Source organism: Blennius ocellaris, assembly GCF_963422515.1.
Source record: "Blennius ocellaris genome assembly, chromosome: 10".
NCBI lineage: Eukaryota > Metazoa > Chordata > Actinopteri > Blenniiformes > Blenniidae > Blennius > Blennius ocellaris.
The window spans coordinates 966,457-985,716 of NC_137659.1; the positions used below are offsets into that span (position 1 = coordinate 966,457).

The window sequence follows — 19,260 nt, forward strand, 5'->3', positions numbered from 1 at the left end:
CTAGCCGCCGTCGAGCTGACACCCTCCAAACCTCGGCGCAGCTCCGCTGCACAGTCGACATGGCGGCACAATATCGCAGCGTTTTCCCGCACAGACATGAACAATCTCCACGTCTTCTGGGATAAGTGAGTAGCGGGGGGGCGGGCGGCGCGCGGCGACTCGTCCCGCGGGCGCGTGGGGTTTAGCTTTTGCGCTTTTCAGCCACATTAATGACGCATAGCGGCGGGGCTAGCCGATGCTAACGGCTAACTGCTATCAGGAGGAGTAATGTTTGTTCGTTAGCCTGTTAGCTCCCCGTGCTCATCCACCACCACAGCCGCTTTTCTTCAACCACAACCCCCAAACACCCCCACCCCCCCCATTTTTTTTTCGCGTGTTTTGTGTCAGGTTCTACGATTTAGTTCGCGAGGAGAACATTGGTGTTTCACGGCAGTTTCCCAAGCTCGCGTTACATAATATCACTGCAAGCCAAATGGCTGTCTGTGGACCGTCTGCTCGCTGTCGCTCACTCGATATCGGAGAAATTATTATTTATTTGTGGCTCTATTTAGGAGTGTAGCTGGGCAATAGCGCGTTAATAATACCACCAAAGTGATTTTTTTTTGTTATCCCGTTTGAGCGTACCGACGTTTCATCGCCAGCCAGGCTAGCCCCACTAGCCACCCATAGCTTCTGATGCTAGCCCAGAGCTAGCGATAGCTCCATCTGTTCGCTTGTTACGTGGTGTAATTCATAATAAACCAAAATTTGGGGAGTGCGGGAGGGACGACGGCGGCTTTGACGGGGGAGGGGGTGTTGTGGGTGAGAAGAAAGCGCACATCCGGGACGCGATGCCCGTTGTGTAGCCAGCCCAACTGCGTTAGCATCGTTAGCTTCGTCCCAAGTTGTGTAGCTGTTCGTACCCTTTGTCCACACTGGTAACCAGCGCCAGTAAGTAGGCCACACCACTTGTTTTGATCATCCCCGTCGTCTGTTTCCTCTTCTCCGTGCTCCACATCTTCATCTTTCTCCCCTTGTCTTCACCGACATTTGGACAAAATGTCACTTCCCCTCCGTTAACACTGCGATTTGTCATCGTAGCAGCTCGATGGTGTATTTTAAACAACAGATGCACAAGTCTTGGTTTGACACTTCAGTGTAGGTTTTTTAATGGCAATTCTGACTTGTTTGCATATTTCTAACAGGTTTTTTTTCTTTTTCTTCTCCTCTTCTTTTGCAGTATTCATCACGAGATGTGATCCAAAATCCACAATGTGTGAGGACATTTAAGAACGATTGAGTCGGAAGAAAAACATCTTGATTCCAGTGGAATCTTCCATATATATAAATATATATAATTATTATATTTTTGTTTTCTCTGCGTTAAAGCTTAACTTGCTTTTATATACACACACCACCACCCCACCGCCACCCACCACCGCCCCCATCAACATCTCACCATGCAGTGCAAGCACCACAATGGACAGAGTTCCTCCTGTGCCCGATCTGCACGCAGACGTTTGAGGAGACCGTCCGCCGGCCCATCAGCCTGGGCTGTGGACACACCGTCTGCAAGATGTGCCTGAACAAGTTGCACGCAAGGCCTGTCCCTCTTGACCAGACGGCCATCAGTACGGACATCGAGCAGCTCCCGTCAACACGGCGCTGTTGCAGCAGGTCGGCGGCCAGGTAAGGCCTGTGTGTGGTGTGTGTGTTTACACTATCTGTGACAAGTTAACAGCGATCCCAGCTCACGCTATCTGCACAAGTCATTTGTTTAAAAAAAAAAAAATTTGTATCGGGAAGGACGGGAATAGCTGTAATTACTGTTTACGGCTTGTGCCGTGGCGTCTCTCTCACACACACACACACACACACACACACACACACGGGCCTTTACATGATGCACATAGCTCGGGGATTCCTAATGAGTCACGCTCAAGTCATTGAGCAATGGCTTTAATTCTGTCGGTTTACTGAGCGCCGGCTGTAAAGCGCTGTTTGACCAACAGGGCGAGGCACGCTTAATGCTGTCTTGGCATGTTTGCCAAGTTTCCAAGTTTAGATTGAAATAATGGATAGCGTCGGTGTGGTGACCGCATTGTGTGTGTGTGTGCGTGTGTGCGTGAGATCACGTGACTATTCACTTCTCAGCTCCAGTGTCAATCAGTGATGTATTCCAACCATAGATTTGTGATTACTATGATAATAGATATAGTTAAAAGATTTAGGCTCTTTCACTCCGAATTGTGATGCCCTGTTTAACTTTTGTGGAATTTCAATCAGCTGAATAATATGAAAAGTGTTCTTACTAGTTGACTTGTTGCTGTTGTCTGGTCATTTAAACAAAACGTGGCAAAATTCAGTTAAAAATTGTAATAATTATTCTTGGAGTTTTATGATTCATCTGCGCTGAAGTGATTCCTGGGTCATTATATCAAAATGCACATTTCATCATGCAGCTTTTTGAAGAGGAAATCATCGTTTCGACAATTGAACCAAAGCACCTCCGCGACTTTGTCGCGACTTAATGAAACGGAGAACATGTTCACGATCCTCTTTGTTTGTGTTGCAGGTTCCGAAGGCTCAGCCAGTGGCCTTGATTACCAGTCCGGAGGATTCGCAGCATTATGAGGAAGCCAGGCCAGTGTGTGGAGGAGCTGGCCCTCTACCTCAAGCCCCTCAGCAACACCCGAGGTACACACACACACACACACACACACACACACACACACACACACACACACACTTTTTATAGGCTGTTCTTTAAGACGCCTTCCAATTTAACCGCGGTGCTTGATTTCAGGAGAGGCTGCCTCGGCCACAATGCTCTTTTATTTTTAGGACGTGATAATGTCATTGCGAGGCGACTGTAAGTGGATGTGAGCTTGTTCCTCCTCGATAAAAAGAAGTTTGCTTCCTTTGTGTCGGCGCGTAGCGGGAAGCAATTAAACCCCAGAAAAACAACCAAAAAGAACGCGCTGGATTTCCAGCGTGAGATGATTTTGAAACGGAGAGGCACGTGATTGTTCTTTGTCTGAGGACTTTTGCCCTCGTCACCCTTCCAGACCACACGTGTGTGAATTGCTCGGCATTTCTGGATTTTGTCAATGGTCTCCCGGCAAGTGCAATAAATTCTCGTGCAAAATTGTCTTATTTTAGGGCGTTTCCAGCATCTTCTCGTCCAGGACCTTTCTTTAATGTAATGCTGAAAACGGCTTGCTTTAATTTTGACCAATGAGAAGATTGAAATGATTGTTTTGAGCTCATTTAATCAATAATCAATGTACATCACTGAATGGTGTGGTTAGTAGTTGAATCGCTGTAATTAATTGGCTTCATTGTTATTTTAAATGTTAATTTTTGAAGCGTAATCTGGGTGAATATAGAAATCGGCGAGTCCGTTGTGGTTTTCTCACTTTATCGTCGTTGATTACCGTATTTTCTGCCCTATAAGGCGCACCGGGTTATAAGGCGCACCTACATTGATTGACATAATTTACAACTTCATTCATATATAAGGCGCACCGCCCTATAAGGCGCATGGAATAGACCAGTGGTCAGCAACATTTATAGCTCAAAGCCATTAGGTTACATTTTCCACTGATTCTAACACCCAGAGAGGTGCACACACTTTATTTTGATAGTCCTACCTGCAGCCTATGCCAGGAGGACACTACACACAAAACCTTCTTCACTACTGGTTGACAACTTACAACTACCGGTAATAATAATAATAATAATAAACTAAACTACATGAACTAAGCAACAAAAACACAACACAACACAATTATTACCGACACCACAAACCAAATAGAACCCCCAATAATTGCATTTAAAACACCACAAACAGCTGCAATGAATTATGGGAGTTTCTATCGGCTGCAATGAGGAGCTCAGGATGTCCCATCATGCCTTGCAGCGACAAATTCATGTTTTGTGTTGTTGGGAGGTTATTGTGGGTCGTGTTGGGCTTGGTGTTGTGTTGATTGTGTTTATGTGTTTTTGTTCCCCAGTTTAGGGAGTAATTATTTCATCTAGTTTATTTTGGTTGTTAGAATGTTGGTGTGCAACCATGAGTGATTAAGGTGTTGTGCGGAGTGTCGTCCGCTCTGAAGATCAGGTTGCGAAGTTAGAGTTGTCAAAATAAAAGCTTCTGGTTGTTCAGCTGTGAAATAGCAGTCTTGAGTAGAACAATCGTCCATATATAAGGCGCACCGGGCTATAAGGCGCACTGGCAGCTTTTAAGAAAATTTGAGGTATTTAGGTGCGCCTTATAGGGCGGAAAAATACGGTAATAGGAGAAGCGGGTCTGTGAGAACGATTTTGACCACATCGGTAGCGACAAGTCTGAATTGTGCCGCTCCTTGGGCCAAATTGGCTGCAGTCACATTTTGTATTAACGAAAATGCGCTTGACGGATCGCGAACACAAAAATGTTTAATGGATTAAGAGGCGACGTTTCCTCTCTGAAGCCTCGCGTCAGGATTATTTATGGTCACAAGAGCTGAACGGCGAATGCGGCCGGACGCGTTGCAAAGTCGAGCGGAGGACGACGTCCCGCTGTCCTCAGGTGAACTAAACGTCCAGCCGGTGGTTGTAAACCTATAAAAAGCACAGCAGACGCTCGGTGTTGGTGGAAACCTTCCGATCACCTCCCGGAACTCCACCCCCTCCCCCTCTTTTTAGTGTTTTCACACGTTCGTGCTCCAGGTTTTGCCGCCACAAGTGTTTTTCAACACTTTTTTGTTTGGAAAAATCTGGAGGCACACCACCACCACCCGAAAATGTTAAAATGTGAAACTCTGCCGCCTCTATTAACAATATAAAACCGTTCTCATCAAAGTTTTATCAACAGGAATCAAGTAAATACAGAAAAAATGTATTTCCCAATTTCTCTTTTTTTAATTTTTACTCGCTCAGTGTGAAACCTGGACCTGATGGAGCTGAGATCCTGGTTTTCAAAAACTTCTCCATCACTGTCACTGACACAGTACTTTGATACAAGATGGTAGCAGGAGGTGGAGAAGAACCACACTGACGTCTGTCACTTTACATTTCACCGGCAAAGTTCTGTGCTGCCCTCTAGTGGCGAAGAGTATTTATACATGATTACTCTGCAACACACTGTCGCTGTGAGAGCAAATGTTTTTTTTTTTTAGAAAAAAATGTGAAATTGGATGATTTCCCACGGCTCACCTGACGAGATCTGGCGGAAACACCAGCGGTTGAAAAACACTGATCGAGGAAGTGTTTGAAACTCCACCTGGTGCCTGAGCTTCTCTCGCACTATAAAAAAACCCGCCGCAGACCTTTTTTTTTTTTTTTTATTGAAGTAACTCATTAGCCGGAGGAAGTTGCCGGCTGGGTTTTATACACGTCCCCACGGTTTGCTTCCCCCCCCCCCCCCCCCCTCCCTCCAGGAGTGGGTCTGAGCAGCACGGCCCAGAGCATGCTGAGCCGCCCCATGCAGAGGAAACTGGTGACGCTCGTCCACTGCCAGCTGGTGGAGGAGGAAGGTCGCGTCCGGGCCATGCGGGCGGCGCGCTCCCTGGGAGAGCGGACCGTCACCGAGCTCATCCTGCAGCACCAGAACCCGCAGCAGCTCTCCTCCAACCTGTGGGCCGCCGTTCGCGCACGGGGGTGTCAGTTCCTCGGCCCAGGTTGGTCTTTTTTGGGGTTTTTTTCATTTGTTTTTCCTCTCGCCACCGGAGCGGCTCCGCTCTGTTCCCCCCACCCCCCCCCCCCCCCACCCCACCGACGAGCGTCTCTCTTTATGGGGTTATATTTGGGCCAAAATTCTGAGCGAGCGATGGGAAAATTTGAGCGCAAAAAAGATTAATTGTGCAAGCAACACTAATAGCATTTTGAGGAAATATTTAAATTGTGCAAGGAAAAACTTGAGATTGTGCTCAAAAATCATTTCTGCGCTCTGATTCTGGAAGTGCCTCAGAACCAACGAAGAAGAAGAGGGAAAAACAAACTGCGAAGGAAAACTAAAGATAATGATCATGGATTACAACATGTTTTCCCTGGCAGTTTGTATTTCCCTCTTCTTCTTCTTCTTCTTTTCTTCTTCTTTGTTGAATTTGAGCGCAAAAAAATGTATTGTGCTAGCGGACTAATAGCATTTTGAGGAAATATTTAAATTGCGCAAAGAAAAACTTGAGATTGCGCTCAAAAATCATTTCTGCGCTCTGATTCTTCCTCAACCTCTCTCTCTCTCTGTCAAATCTCTCGCTCTCTCTCTCTCGCTCGCTCGCTCTAATCTCTCCACCTCCGCTCAAGTCCTGCTGTGCGCTCGCTCAAAATGTGCAAAGCCCAAATGTGACAGACACGGTTGTCCACCAATCACAGAAATGTGGGGCGGGCGTTGAATTCTGATTGGTTACTTGGGATTCTGGAAGTGCCTCATAACCAACGAAGAAGAAGAGGAGGGAAAACATGTTGTAATCCAGGATCGTTATCTTTAGTTTTCCTTTTTTCTGTTTTCCCTCGCAGTTTGTTTTTCCCCTCTTCTTCTTCATTGGTTATGATTTGCACAATTCATATTTTGGCGCTCAAATTTTCCCATCGCTCGCTCAGAATTTTGGCCCAAATATAACCCCGTACCTCCCCCCCCCCCCCCCCTCTCGTTCCACAGCGATGCAAGAGGAGGCGCTGAAGCTGGTCCTCCTCGCCCTGGAGGACGGCTCGGCGCTCTCCAGGAAGGTGCTGGTGCTCTTTGTGGTCCAGAGGCTGGAGCCGCGCTTCCCCCAGGCCTCCAAAACCAGCATCGGCCACGTGGTGCAGCTCCTCTACCGGGCGTCCTGCTTCAAGGTATCGCGTGTCGTCCGGGGGGGTCGGGAGGGGGGGGGGGGGGTGATGATATGGCCTCGACAAACCGCCTCCGCCTTCGTCCCCTCAGGTCACCAAGCGGGATGAAGACTCGTCCCTCATGCAGCTGAAGGAGGAGTTCCGTACCTACGAGGCCCTGCGGCGCGAGCACGACTCCCAGATAGTGCAGATCGCCATGGAGGGGGGGCTGCGCATCGCCCCCGACCAGTGGTCGTCCCTGCTGTACGGAGATCAGTCCCACAAGTCGCACATGCAGTCCATCATTGACAAGGTGATTGCGTGTTTCTGCGAGGCGTGGACTCCCCCGGGCAGAACCCCCCCCCCCCCCCACGGAGAAACCGCATTCACTCTCTTTCCTCCTGCAGCTGCAGACCCCGGCGTCTTTCGCCCAGAGTGTTCAGGAGCTGACCATCGCACTGCAGAGGACCGGCGACCCGGCCAACCTCAACAGGCTGCGGCCCCACCTGGAGCTGCTCGCCAACATCGACCCCAGTCCAGGTAACGAGCAGCACGACGGGGGTTGGAGGGGGGGGGGGCGCACACACACACACACGATCCCAACCGCACTGGTTAAAATAGTGTCAAAATAACCTCTAAATTTTAAGTTTTTTTTTTCCGTTGTTGTGGTGCAAAAATGTCTATTTTCAAAAAAAAACGACAGTATTGTTGTGTGCGACACGTTCAAGAAATAAAAAATAAATAAATAAATAAATCAGCCCGTTAGTCTTCTTACTCAGTCGATTCTATTCTTAAGGTTTGTTGATTGTTTAACTTGAAGCAGCCTGATGTGTGTTCCACAGATATTTAGTTTTGTTTATTTATTGTTATTTTTTTAGCACTGTACTAATCTCGACTAGAGAATTTTCTTTCCCTAATGATAATAATTTTATTTGCACTACATGCACTCAACATATAAACTAACTCATGTTAGCTGATGTGCACAGATATTTTTATTTATTATTTTTAGCACTGTACTAATCTCCAGAGCATTTCCTTCCCTAATAATAATAATAATAATATTATTTGCACTACACTTACTCAACATACAAACTAACTCATGTTAACTGATGTGTGTTGCACAGATATTTGTATTTATTTTTAGCACTGTACTAATCTCCAGAGGAGAATTTCCTTCCCGAATAATATATATATATATTTTTAATTTATTACGCACTTTACATCTAAACACTGTCTGAGCGCTACATGAGAAAATGTAAACGGTAAGTCGAAGAAAAGAAAAATTGTTGGTTTTAAAAGGAACACATGAAACACGATTAAGAGAAGACGTCACATATTTTTTTTTTTCCCCCCCCACAATTCTGCAGATGCACCTCCCCCGACATGGGAGCAGCTGGAGAAGGGTCTGGTAGCAGTAAAGACTGTGGTGCACGGCCTGGTGGACTTCATCCAGAACCACAGCAAAAAAGGAGCGGACCCCCAGCAGGTCGGTGTGAAACGAACGTGCCGTCATTGTTTTTCCCCTCGTTTTCATCCAAATGAGCTCCGTCGGACACACGCGGGTCATATTTTGATTTTATTCTAAAAAAAAATGTTCCCCTGCAGCCGCCGCAGCACAGCAAGTACAAGACCTACATGTGCCGCGACATGAAGCAGAAGGGGGGCTGTCCTCGCGGCGCTAGCTGCACCTTCGCTCACTCTCAGGAAGAACTGGAGAAGTAGGTTCCGCCGCGGAGGAACGCCGGCGCCGCCGTCCTCACGACGCCGCCGTCCTCACGACCCTTGTTTGTTCTTTTTCTCTGCAGGTACCGCAAGATGAACAAGCGTCTGGCGGCCCGCCTCCCCGGCTCGGGGGGGCTGCTGCCCGACGACGGCCTCCCCCTCGACGTAGCGGTGACCCGGAAGCCCTCGCCGCTCACCAACGGGAGCGGCGGCGGCGGCGGGGCCTCGCTGCCGCAGCTCATCGCCCGCGGCACGGACGCCGTCGCCTACGAGCTGCTGCGGAAGCCCGTCAAGATGGACGCGGGGAGTCCCAGCGCCCCGGGGTCGCCGCCGGACGGGTGAGTGTGCGGCCACATTTAGTGGAATGTCGTCGTCACCCCCCCCCCCCCAACGTTTTAAACTCGGATTAGTTGAGACGGCCTGTTTTTGATGTCTGGTTTATTACCATACTTTTCCTAAAGACATGTATATCGTCATCCAGATGTACATTCACTTCCGCTTGCAACAAATCAAATAAGTCAGTGTTTTTCAACCACTGGTGTTTCCGCCAGATCTCGTCAGCTGAGCCGTGGGAAATTATCTAATTTCACATTTTTTTCAAAAAAAAAAATCATTTACTGCTCTCACAGTGACAGTGTGTTGCAGAGTAATCATGTATAAATACTCTTCGCCACTAGAGGGCAGCACAGAACTTTGCCGGTGAAATGTAAAGTGACAGACGTCAGTGTGGTTCATCTCCACCTCCTGCTCCCATCTTGTATCAAAGTACTGTGTCAGTGACAGTGATGGAGAAGTTTTTGAAAAGGAAGAATGTGAACCAGGATCTCAGCTCTTCATCCATCAGGTCCAGGTTTCACACTGAGGGAGTCACTATTAAAAAAAAGATATTGGGAAAAACTTTTTCTCTGTATTTATTTGATTCCTGTTGATAAAACTTTGATAAAGACTTTATATTGTTAATAGAGGCTACAGAGTTTCACATTTTAACGTTTACGGCTGGTGGTGGTGGGCCTCCAGATTTTTTCCAAACCAAAAAAGTGCCTCGGCTCCAAAAAAGGTTGAAAAACACTGAAATAAGAACTCTAAATAAAGACGGTTGCGTCCAGCGGGGGGTGAAGGAGCACGAGTTTGATCAGTTATTCCGGCATGTTTTAAAAAATTTTATCAATCTTATGAGTCCAACATCTTTCCTCAAGGGGAAGTTTCGTCTGTCCGTCTCATGAGTCTCTTTGGTTTCCATACATTTGTCCACGAGACGTTTTCAATCAGACTGTACCGTCAGTCTGTTTATGTTTTTTTAATGGGTACCTAAAGAATGAGTCCTCCGGCCCACGGAGTTGCATTAAAACGCGTCCTGCAGTAAAATGTTAGCTGGGATTCCCCCCCCCCCCCCCCACCCCCACCCCTGCAGGCTGGACTCCGTCCCCAAACCCGGGATGCCCCACCTCCCCCCTCACGGCATGGCCCACTCCAGGATGCAAACCGACCACCTCTCGGGGGTGAAGCACATGACCGTGGTGGCCCGGGGGTCGCCGGTGTACCCGCAGCAGCAACTCCCCGAGATGTGCTACGACGCCCGGCCGCCGCCGTCTGCTTCTCAGTACGACCCTCCTCAGTACCCCACAGGTGAGCAGACCCCCCCCCCTCCCTCCCCCCCTCCCCCTCCTATCGATACGGTGTTGGTACTGACCGGCTCGCTGCTCCCCAGGTTACCCCTACCAGCAGCCGCCGCAGTACGTCCCCCGGGATTACATGCGTAATCCCCCTCCCAGCGACTCCGGACCCCCCTACCAGGACCCGTACTCTGGCTACGGCCCCCCCGAGCGCCCTTACCAGGCCCCTCACTCCGGACCGCCGTTCTCCTACCCCCACCCCTCGCACTATGACCGCGGCCGCCACGGGGCCTACGCCGGACCGCCCCCCCCGCCGCAGCCTTACCCGTCCCAGAGGGACGGCCTGGTCCGGATGAGCCCGGCGCCCCTGGACGTCCCCCCCGCCGTCGGGACCGGCCGGTTCGCTGTACCACCAGGAGCCCAGCGCCCGGGACCGCTACTCCCACGACGGCTACTACCCACCGGGGGCGCAGCCCCCGCCCATGAGGGCTTACGGCAGGGTGAGTTCCTTAGTTCTCGTTTTTTTTTTTTTTTTTAATTAGGGACCTCGCCAACGGCTAGGCCCTAGGCCCAGCCAACAGCAGGTCCCTTTTGTAATTCGTCGTCGCCAACAGTGGCCCCACACTGTTGTACATGCTAATGGCCATGCTAACGCTCGCAGCTTAGCATAGCATGCTAGCAAACATTGTCCGGTTGAGCTGAAATTTGGTAGGTGGCCTAATGGGGGCGCTGCGGTCACAAATCACTAGCTAATTAGCTGGTTTTGACTCAATTATTTCAAAATAAAAGTCACAAAAATAAAATATTTTTTTGAAACTTAAAAAAATAATCATTAACCGGTCTAGAGGATAGTGCCCACCCGGATGGGCGGTCTTTCGTGAGGTCCCGGGCCAATGCTGCTTGCAGCTTTAATTTATCTCCAACTTCTCGTTTCCCGGCGTTCCGCACACGACGCTCAGTGACACTTGTCTGCCACAGGGGCCGCCGTACAGCAGCTCGCAGCCCAGCCTGGACTACCTGCACCGCCGCCGCCAGGAGCTGCTGTCCCAGCTGGAGGAGAGGAAGGTCATCTCCCCACCGCCGTTCGCCGCCTCCCCGACGCTCCCGCACCCCTTCCCCAGCGACTACCCCCCCGAGGTGCGGCGTCCCGCCTCGCGCCCACGCGGCTCCAAATGTCGTCGTGTTTGCCACGTGTGTGTGTGTGTGTGTGTGTGTGTGTGTGTTGACTTGTCGGTCCCGTGTGTCCTGCAGTACGGCGAGGAGAGCTCCAAGTCCCTGAAGTGCAGGGAGTCGGACTACGCGGGGCAGTACTCCCCCTGGTCCTGTGAGACCATCGGCTCCTATATCGGTACCAAGGACGCCAAACCCAAAGACGTCATGGTTCCCGGCGCCATGGAGATGATGGTGAGTTCAGATCGGAGGCTTAGTGAGGATTTAAACAAGCGTGATGTTTTAAGAGTTTTGGCCTCAAAACCACGCAGACACTGTAAAAACAAACATAATGCAATATTCTGCAACCTTTAATGCTGAAAGAGCCATTTGGTCCCGTTTCCCACTGAACACAACACCCAGAGAGCCGCACACATTTTATTTTGACGGTCCCACAGGAAGACCATGGCAGGACGACACGACACACAAAACCTTCTTCACTGCTGGTTGACGACTTACAACTAATAAACTAAACTACATGAACTAAGCAACACAACACAGTTACTACCAACACTACAAACCTAACATAACTCCCAATAATTACATTTAAAACACCACAAACAGAAACTCCCATAATGCATTGCAGCTCTCAGCTCCTTTATCGCTACACATTATTAAAATGGAAGATAAATGTGGGAGATGTGGATTGTTAGAACCATGAGTGTGAGCGGTGTGTCTTTAATGTCCTGTAGTTGTTGTGGAATTCACTAGAATGTTCCGTCACTCTCAACAAGTCTGCAATGAACCTCCTGGAACTGTGGGCTTTTACTGTGAAAGGTACAGGAAGCTCCCAGTTGAGCCGCTGTCATGACCTGCAGCCGCAATTCTACGTTCTTCATGCTTTTATTGTTGTAATGACGTCACGTCGCTGCGTCGTTCACGACCCTACATTTGACCACTCTTTGTAGCGGGACTGCGCTCTGGGTGGCGCCTTGCCTCCTTACGTCCCTCTCTGGGTGGCGCCTTGCCTCCTTACGTCCCTCTCTGGGTGGCGCCTTGCCTCCTTACGTCCCTCTCTGGGTGGCTCTGCCTCCTTACGTCCCTCCAGGATGAAGTGCGGTGGGACGGAGGCTCGAACCCTGGTCGGGACATTTCCACTGTATTTTGTACCAGAAGGTTTCAATACAACTTCCTGCATGTTGAGATTTTTTTTATTTTTTTATTTATCTTTTTTTGGTTGAAAAATACAATAGTGTACACATAGGATATTGTACATATCATATCCTTTTCTTTTTTTTTTTTTTTTTAAACAATAAAAATAGCAAGAACAATGGAACCCAGTCTCTGACAGCAATATAATAATGAAATACTACGAATGTAAAGTAAAAAATAAACGACAAAAGAAAAGAGAGAAAAATTAAATTAAGTTAAACATGAATAGGATAAGTAATAGCAATAATGATTTTAGAAAATAACAGTAACCACAACAATGATTAAGTAATAGTAATGACAATATTAATTAAACGGGTGTACAGATGGGCAACAATGAAGTTCAACACCACAAGTTACATAAGTGTGGTAGAGGAATAAAGGGGTGAACATGTGTTGAGATTTTAGCCGTTTTTCCATAGTAACTGTTTGGTTTTGTGAAAATATAAGTACTTTCATCACTCTGCACAGCAACACTCGACTTTAAAGGTTATTGTGGCGTTATTTTCCTGGTTTTAGCCCACGAAAGATGGAATTTGCTGTTTGTGGCCAGTGTGCTTGACGTCACTGGTTCTGCCCCCCCCCCCCCCCCGTCTTGTCAGAACGTGGACGCCAAAGGTCTGAGGGAGCCGTCGCTGGAGGCGCCCCGGCGGGCCGCCGAGGTGAAGGACGACGACCCCATCATCCCGTTCGGCCCGCAGCCCACCGTGTCGCGCTTCGGCGCCATCTCCCGCACCACCAAGACCGGCTACCAGACCACTGGGCCCGTGCAGGCGATGGCGTCCGCCCCCCAGAACCCCCCCGGCTCCAAACACATGGCCATGACAGGTGAGCTGCCAGGTTTTTTGTTTTTTGTTTTTTTTTAATCCTTCCGGGTCCGTTTATTATTCTCATGAGCGTCGTGCAAACCTCTGGGAATCTGTTCCCTCTTTTTTACTCATTTTGATCAAAACTAAGAATTTACTGCTTTTCTGTTCTATCCCGATAATAAACAGCCTTCAGGAGAATCTTATCGTAGATTGTTAAACTGACGTGACGTTAGACTGACGCCTGATCGCCTTCGCCGCCGCCGATCTTAACCGAGGCGTTTCTCTCCCGTCCCGCAGCGGAATACACGTACGGCAGCCATGTTGGATGGGGCGGGGCTCCGTATCCCTCCCACCAGACTGCCTCCTCCTCTCAGGGACATTTCAGCGATCGGTGGGTTCCACAGTCCGTCCTTTTGTTTTGTTTTGTTGTTGTTTTTGAGTCGTTTTCAAAATCGGCGCCTTGTGAGGAAGAAGGTGACGGTGAAACATCCTTGACCCTCTGCCTCCACCCTCCTTGACCCTCTGCCTCCACCCTCCTTGACCCTCTGCCTCCGCCCTCCTTGACCCTCTGCCTCCACCCTCCTTGACCCTCTGCCTCCGCCCTCCTTGACCCTCTGCCTCCGCCCTCCTTGACCCTCTGCCTCCACAGCCTGCCGATGGCGGCGGCGGCGTCGGACAGGGAGCAGCTGAAGATGGAGCTGCAGCAGGTCAACCAGCAGATCACCCAGCAGACGCAGATGCACAGCATGGAGGTGAATGAATGAATGAATGAATGAAAGAATGAAAGAAACTACAAAAAACCTGAAAGTCCGGAAAGCACCCAGTCACTTTTACTGATTTCAACAACTCTTAATGTCTGATGGGAACAGCGGACGCGCTGTTTCGTGTTGCGTGTTGCCAAAAATTCCCAGATTGCACACTCACCCCCCCTCACCCCCTCACCCCCCCCCTCCCCCCCACTTCCTGTCTCCTGCCACAGGCTGCCAGTAACCCTCTGCTCCTGCAGAGGGAAGCCAGTGCGCTGGCCGGCCAGCCCGGCCAGGCGCAGGCGGCAGCAGCCCAGCAGCAGCAGCAGCAGCAGCCCAAGTGGCCATCAGGGGGCGCCAACGCGCCGGCCGCCGTCTCCAGTGAGCAGCTGAGCCTGGAGCTCCACCAGGTGGAGAGGGAGATCGGCAAGAGGACCCGCGAGATGGCTTTGGTAGGGCGGTTGAGTCGATTGAAATCTTTCGTTTCGTCACTTGATATTTTTCGTTTCACACATAACAAAAAAAATCTGCACTTTTTTTGGGGGGGGATTACAAATGGTCAGTGAGTGTTTTTGTCTGAAGCTCCTCTGAACGTGAAGAAATTGGAAAAACCATCAGGTTTCTGAACAAGTTTGACCTCGACGTGTCACGACGCGATACGATGAACGTGACCGCTCGGATTTTAAACCCACGACCCGACGCCAAAGCAATTCAGAGGGAAATGAAGGAAATACATGAAAGCACAATAAGGATCTTTTTTTTTCTCTTTCTTTCCAAGATGATGGTTTCTTTATTCACATCAATGCTTTATTTCTTCATCACAGTTTACCAATGAGCTAACTTCATACCATCAGGCTCAATATTCCCCCTTTCATCTCAATTCTTAACTCATCAGTCACGTTCAGTCAGTAGAAAACGTACAAATGAAACCTCCAGCCAAGATCCAGATCTGGACTCCGACGTCTTGAAAGCGATGGGATTTTGTTGGGATTTTCGAAAACGTTTCACCTCATCTTGAAAAGGGTTCATCAGTTCTGACGAATTCCTACCACGAAATCCCGCTGCACACGTGTGTAGCGCCCCCTGGCGTGCTGCCAAAGCACGCGTCAATCAGGATCTGAAGTTAAGAGCGTAGTTAAGTAATGGAAGCAGTGAATCTATTGTTTTAACGGGGAAGCTTGAGCGGCGTGGCTCCGCGGTGCTCCACGCTCAGACGTTCTCCCGCCCAGTAAATGAAATGTTCCCCAGGAGAACCAGGTGGCGCACGACGTCCAGCAGTACAAGATGAAGCCTGCCGAGAACGGCCAGCCGGAGCACAAGACCCAGCTGGAGGAGATTTCCCTGGCTCTGGGGTGAGTTGGGTCTCACCCCGTCTCTTATTGGTTTTTTTTTTTAATTTTGTTTTTTAAATATCCGCTCTTCTCCCGTTTCCCGTGTCGGACACTCAGCGAGGTGTCCAACGGCTCCGGCGGCCTGCAAGACGGCGCGGTGGGCGGGGCCATGCTGTCACTGGCCAATAAGACGTCGGCGCTGAGCCTGTGCTCCGACCCGGCCGCCCCGGGTTCAGAGATGCAGAAGAATGGCGTCGTCCATTCCTGCTCTTAGGAAGTACACACACACACACACACACACACACACACACACACACACACACACACACACACACACACACACACCTACACACACACACATGAACACACGATGCTCAGTTGAAAAGCATGCACAGGCACACGTACACCCATTCTATTTAGAAGATGAGCAGTATCTGCCGTGATGAATTTTCTTTCTTTTTGTTCTGTGAATGAGCTTTTTTTAAATGACTTTCCTTGCCTGGAAACCAGGGCATCTGATAACATTTCTTGTGTGTGTTGTTGTTTTTTTTGTTTTTTGTTTTTTTTGTACTGGGATTAGATAAAAAAAACAAGGCTCACATTAGAAAACATCCAGACAGGGAAAACGGTGGCGACGTTGACAGTGTTGTTGTTGGAAGGAGGATTCTTTTTATTTTTAAACTTTTTTTTCTCCCCCTCTCTTTGATCTTCGCGCGTTTTTGTCCCCCCTTCTTTGATCTTTCTGCGTTTTCTTCCCCCCTTCTTTGATCTTCGCGCGTTTTCTTCCCCCCTCTTTGATCTTCGCGCATTTTCTTCCCCCCCTCTCTTTGATCTTCACGCGTTCTTTTCCTCCCTTCGTAAGATTCATGTTTTTTTTTGGAAAACGGTTAGATGGATGACAGCAGGTGGACCGTCGCGATCCGCCGCTTCAGGAACGTAACGCCGGCCGAAACCACAAGCGAGGGCCACTCGGTATCAACCCCCCCCTCACCCCTCCCCCCCCCAAAATCGTTTATTTAAAACAAAAACAACAAAAAAAAAAAAAGAGGTTGGCCAGATGTTTGGCGCCTGAGGAGGGAAAAGCATTCAGTCCACACGTGTTCCGCCCCCTTTTGGGGGCGTGTCCTTCGTCACCTGCCGCCAGGAGTGTGGTTTTATTCTTGTATTTTAGGAGCGCGCGGCGTCGGTTTCGTACTTGGAAGAGCAAGTTTATTGTATTTGTACCGGGAGCATTCTGTTTTAAGGATTGCAGCCAGTCGTTTTTTGATAATGAGCTTTCCACCTTTTTCTATAAGGGAGTCTTCTTCTGCGCGGGCGGCGGCGTTCAGCCAGACGTCGCCAACAGTTTTTTAAACACGTTCACAAATTATCTTTTTTTTTTTATTATTATTTTATTTTATTTTTTTCCTTTTCTTTGTTTCCGAGACACCCGGAGAGAGTCGGGCTTCCCGGTTGACGGTAAAAAAAAACCAAAAAGACATTTCTCCTCCTCAGAGCCTCTCGTCTGGCCACTGATCCGCCTCCCCATTGGGATTATCTCCTCGTTTGTTTTCCTAACTTCTATGAAGTTGCCTTCCCTCGTGTCGTTTTTTTTTTTTTTTTTTTTTAATCTCTGTCTATTTTTTTGGGGTGGGGGGGATTTTTCGTGCTTTGCGCTGTTACGATTTCCGGGCGGTTGGCGTTCGCCTCGTTTGAGGCGCCGTCGGTTCCGCCGCGCCGTCGCTCTTCCTCCGTCGCTCTTCCTCTGTCGCTCTTCCTCCGTCGCTCTTCCTCCGTCGCTCTTCCTCTGTCGCTCTTCCTCCGTCGCTCTTCCTCCGTCGCTCTTCCTCCGTCGCGGACGTCGTTTTTCCGCCGACGCTCGACTCGGAGCTCTTTTGCCTTGCGTTAAACGACGGAAGTGACCGGTGAGTCGCGGCGGCGGCGGCGAGCGAGTCTTTGGAAACGGTTGACGGGAGACGCTACAATTTCTCTTTCTTTTTTTTCCCCCTCTCTCTCTCTCTCTCTCTCTCTCTCCTTCCTCCCTCCCACACTTCCAAGCCTCCGGCGGCTACATTTATTGTTTAGGTACACAGCTCACTTATACATATGAGTATGTATACATACATTAATATACTAAAGCACTATTAACGTGCCACCTCTTATTCTACTCGCTCAGCATTTATATTAAATGATCTCTACTTAGAATCAGCAAAAATGTTGTTGTTTTTTTTTTTTCTGGTTGTTGTTGTTGTTTTTGTTTGTTTGTTTTTTTTCTGTCCACTGGTTGCCAACACAGACTTTATCCTTTCCCAGACGAAGGACTTCTGTGTGCATTGACGCGTGTTCACTTAATCTTTTGTGTTCAAACAAAGATGTTCTTTATAGACTATGCTTCCGAAGAAGACGAAATCTGTAACTCTGGGGGGGGGGGGGGAAGAAGAAAAAACCTATTTGGAGATGTTTTGTGTGTGCTAGGTTGTATCGTAGAAAATGTACCCTGACTTAAGTTTGTTTTTGTTTTTTTTTTGTTTCCCCCCCATTGTTTTTTTTTTTTTTTTAAACCCTCAAAGCGTGCTGTACCGGGTGATAGTGTGGAGGTATTAGAGACGTGTTTTGCTTTTTTTGTTTGTTTTTTTTGTCTTTTCTTTGCTCACGTCACCCTTAAGAGATGTTAGAAGTCTCGTCGTGGAAAGTTTAGCCTTAAATCCTCTGGTGATGCTTCATAAAATCTCTTGCGGGAGCGTCGGATGGACGAAGAAGAAGAAGAAGAAGAAGAAGAGGCCCGCCTCCCAGAACCCCCTGCAGGAAGGCGAGAACAGCAACAATCATGCAAATCAGAATCGGATATTTTTGCTTTATTTCCATGTAAAACTGGTTTGTAGGTAAATTTTTCGATCATTTGTCCCGCAGTCGTCTTGATGTGCGAGTCTTCGTCTGCGACGCTTCGGCTGTTTTGTTTTCAAGCGATCGGCCGCCTCGTCCACGTTTTTAAGTTTCCTCTCGTCGGGTTCGGTCTGAGCGGCTCCGGCCGAGCAGGACCACGACACACGGGCGTCTTTTCCAGACGTCGTTTCATTCTCCTGTGCGTTGTTTGTTTTGTTTTGTTTCTGAGTGGACCCGCCTCCTCCTCCTCCTCCTCCTCCTCCTCCTCCTCCCTGCATTCACATAACCAGTTAACCCTTTCCTCTCCCACCTGAGACCACTGAACTCTGTTACTGCTGTTTGAGGCTCACCCTTTTTTATTCCCGGGGTTTTTTTCCGGGGTCAAATTCAGCAAATTGCTTTTTTTTTTGTTTGTTTTGTTTTTGTTTTTTTGTTTTTCTTTTGTTTTTTTTTAATATGATTACTCCCTTGTAAAATATCTCTTAAATTAAGGTACAGGTTTGATTCCAGCAAGAAAAAAAAAAAAAGTTTTTATATGTATATTATACTCCATTAAGGAATGTCTAGAATTATCTTCCTCCAATGTGGATGTAGCCATTATTACGCCATTTTATGACTTTGTAAGAGAATTCACTGTGTGAAAATTGGTTTGCATTTTTGTATAATACAATCTGCTTTTTTTTTTTTTTTGTTTGTTTGTTTGATACGAGAGGGAGGTCAAACTGGAAGTTTGAAGCGAGATAGAAAAAAAAATACAAAAAACCTGTGAAATTGAGAAAACAAAATGTAACTTATACAGTGATTCTGAGCTGAGGGGGAAAAGATTAAATGATATTGCTAACTCTGGATGCTTCCGTCTGCTTCATTGTGTCTGCTTCGAGCTGACGTCGGTTTAATTCCGGCCTTTATATTTGGATATTTCACACGTTTGACCACGAACCACCTTTTATTATTTCGCCTGTATGTAATTCTTCTAAAGCCATCAGAAACACTTTGAACTCAGCCCACCGCTAAGTGTTTAAACTGCGTGACGATCTGGAAAGAT

The 19,260-nt window shown here is 48.4% G+C and overlaps 2 protein-coding genes across 3 annotated transcripts in view; one reads left to right on the plus strand and one right to left on the minus strand.

Annotated features, from left to right (window-relative positions):
* Positions 1-15,627, plus strand: part of rc3h1b (ring finger and CCCH-type domains 1b) — a gene marked incomplete at both ends in the record, with an annotated part of 16,424 nt that extends 797 nt beyond the window's left edge. The window contains 22 exon segments of the mRNA XM_080502947.1: positions 1,446-1,625; positions 1,628-1,668; positions 2,555-2,623; positions 2,625-2,676; positions 5,403-5,642; positions 6,623-6,798; positions 6,887-7,087; positions 7,182-7,314; positions 8,142-8,260; positions 8,380-8,492; positions 8,580-8,834; positions 9,908-10,122; positions 10,205-10,484; positions 10,486-10,609; positions 11,088-11,246; positions 11,361-11,513; positions 13,070-13,295; positions 13,574-13,667; positions 13,926-14,028; positions 14,256-14,474; positions 15,271-15,374; positions 15,471-15,627. Of these exon segments, the coding sequence (XP_080359073.1) occupies positions 1,446-1,625; positions 1,628-1,668; positions 2,555-2,623; positions 2,625-2,676; positions 5,403-5,642; positions 6,623-6,798; positions 6,887-7,087; positions 7,182-7,314; positions 8,142-8,260; positions 8,380-8,492; positions 8,580-8,834; positions 9,908-10,122; positions 10,205-10,484; positions 10,486-10,609; positions 11,088-11,246; positions 11,361-11,513; positions 13,070-13,295; positions 13,574-13,667; positions 13,926-14,028; positions 14,256-14,474; positions 15,271-15,374; positions 15,471-15,627 (3,413 nt within the window).
* LOC308135371 (uncharacterized protein) overlaps positions 1-19,260 on the minus strand; it is a 432,222-nt gene that overhangs the window by 110,241 nt on the left and 302,721 nt on the right. The gene's annotated exons all lie outside the window — the stretch shown is intronic.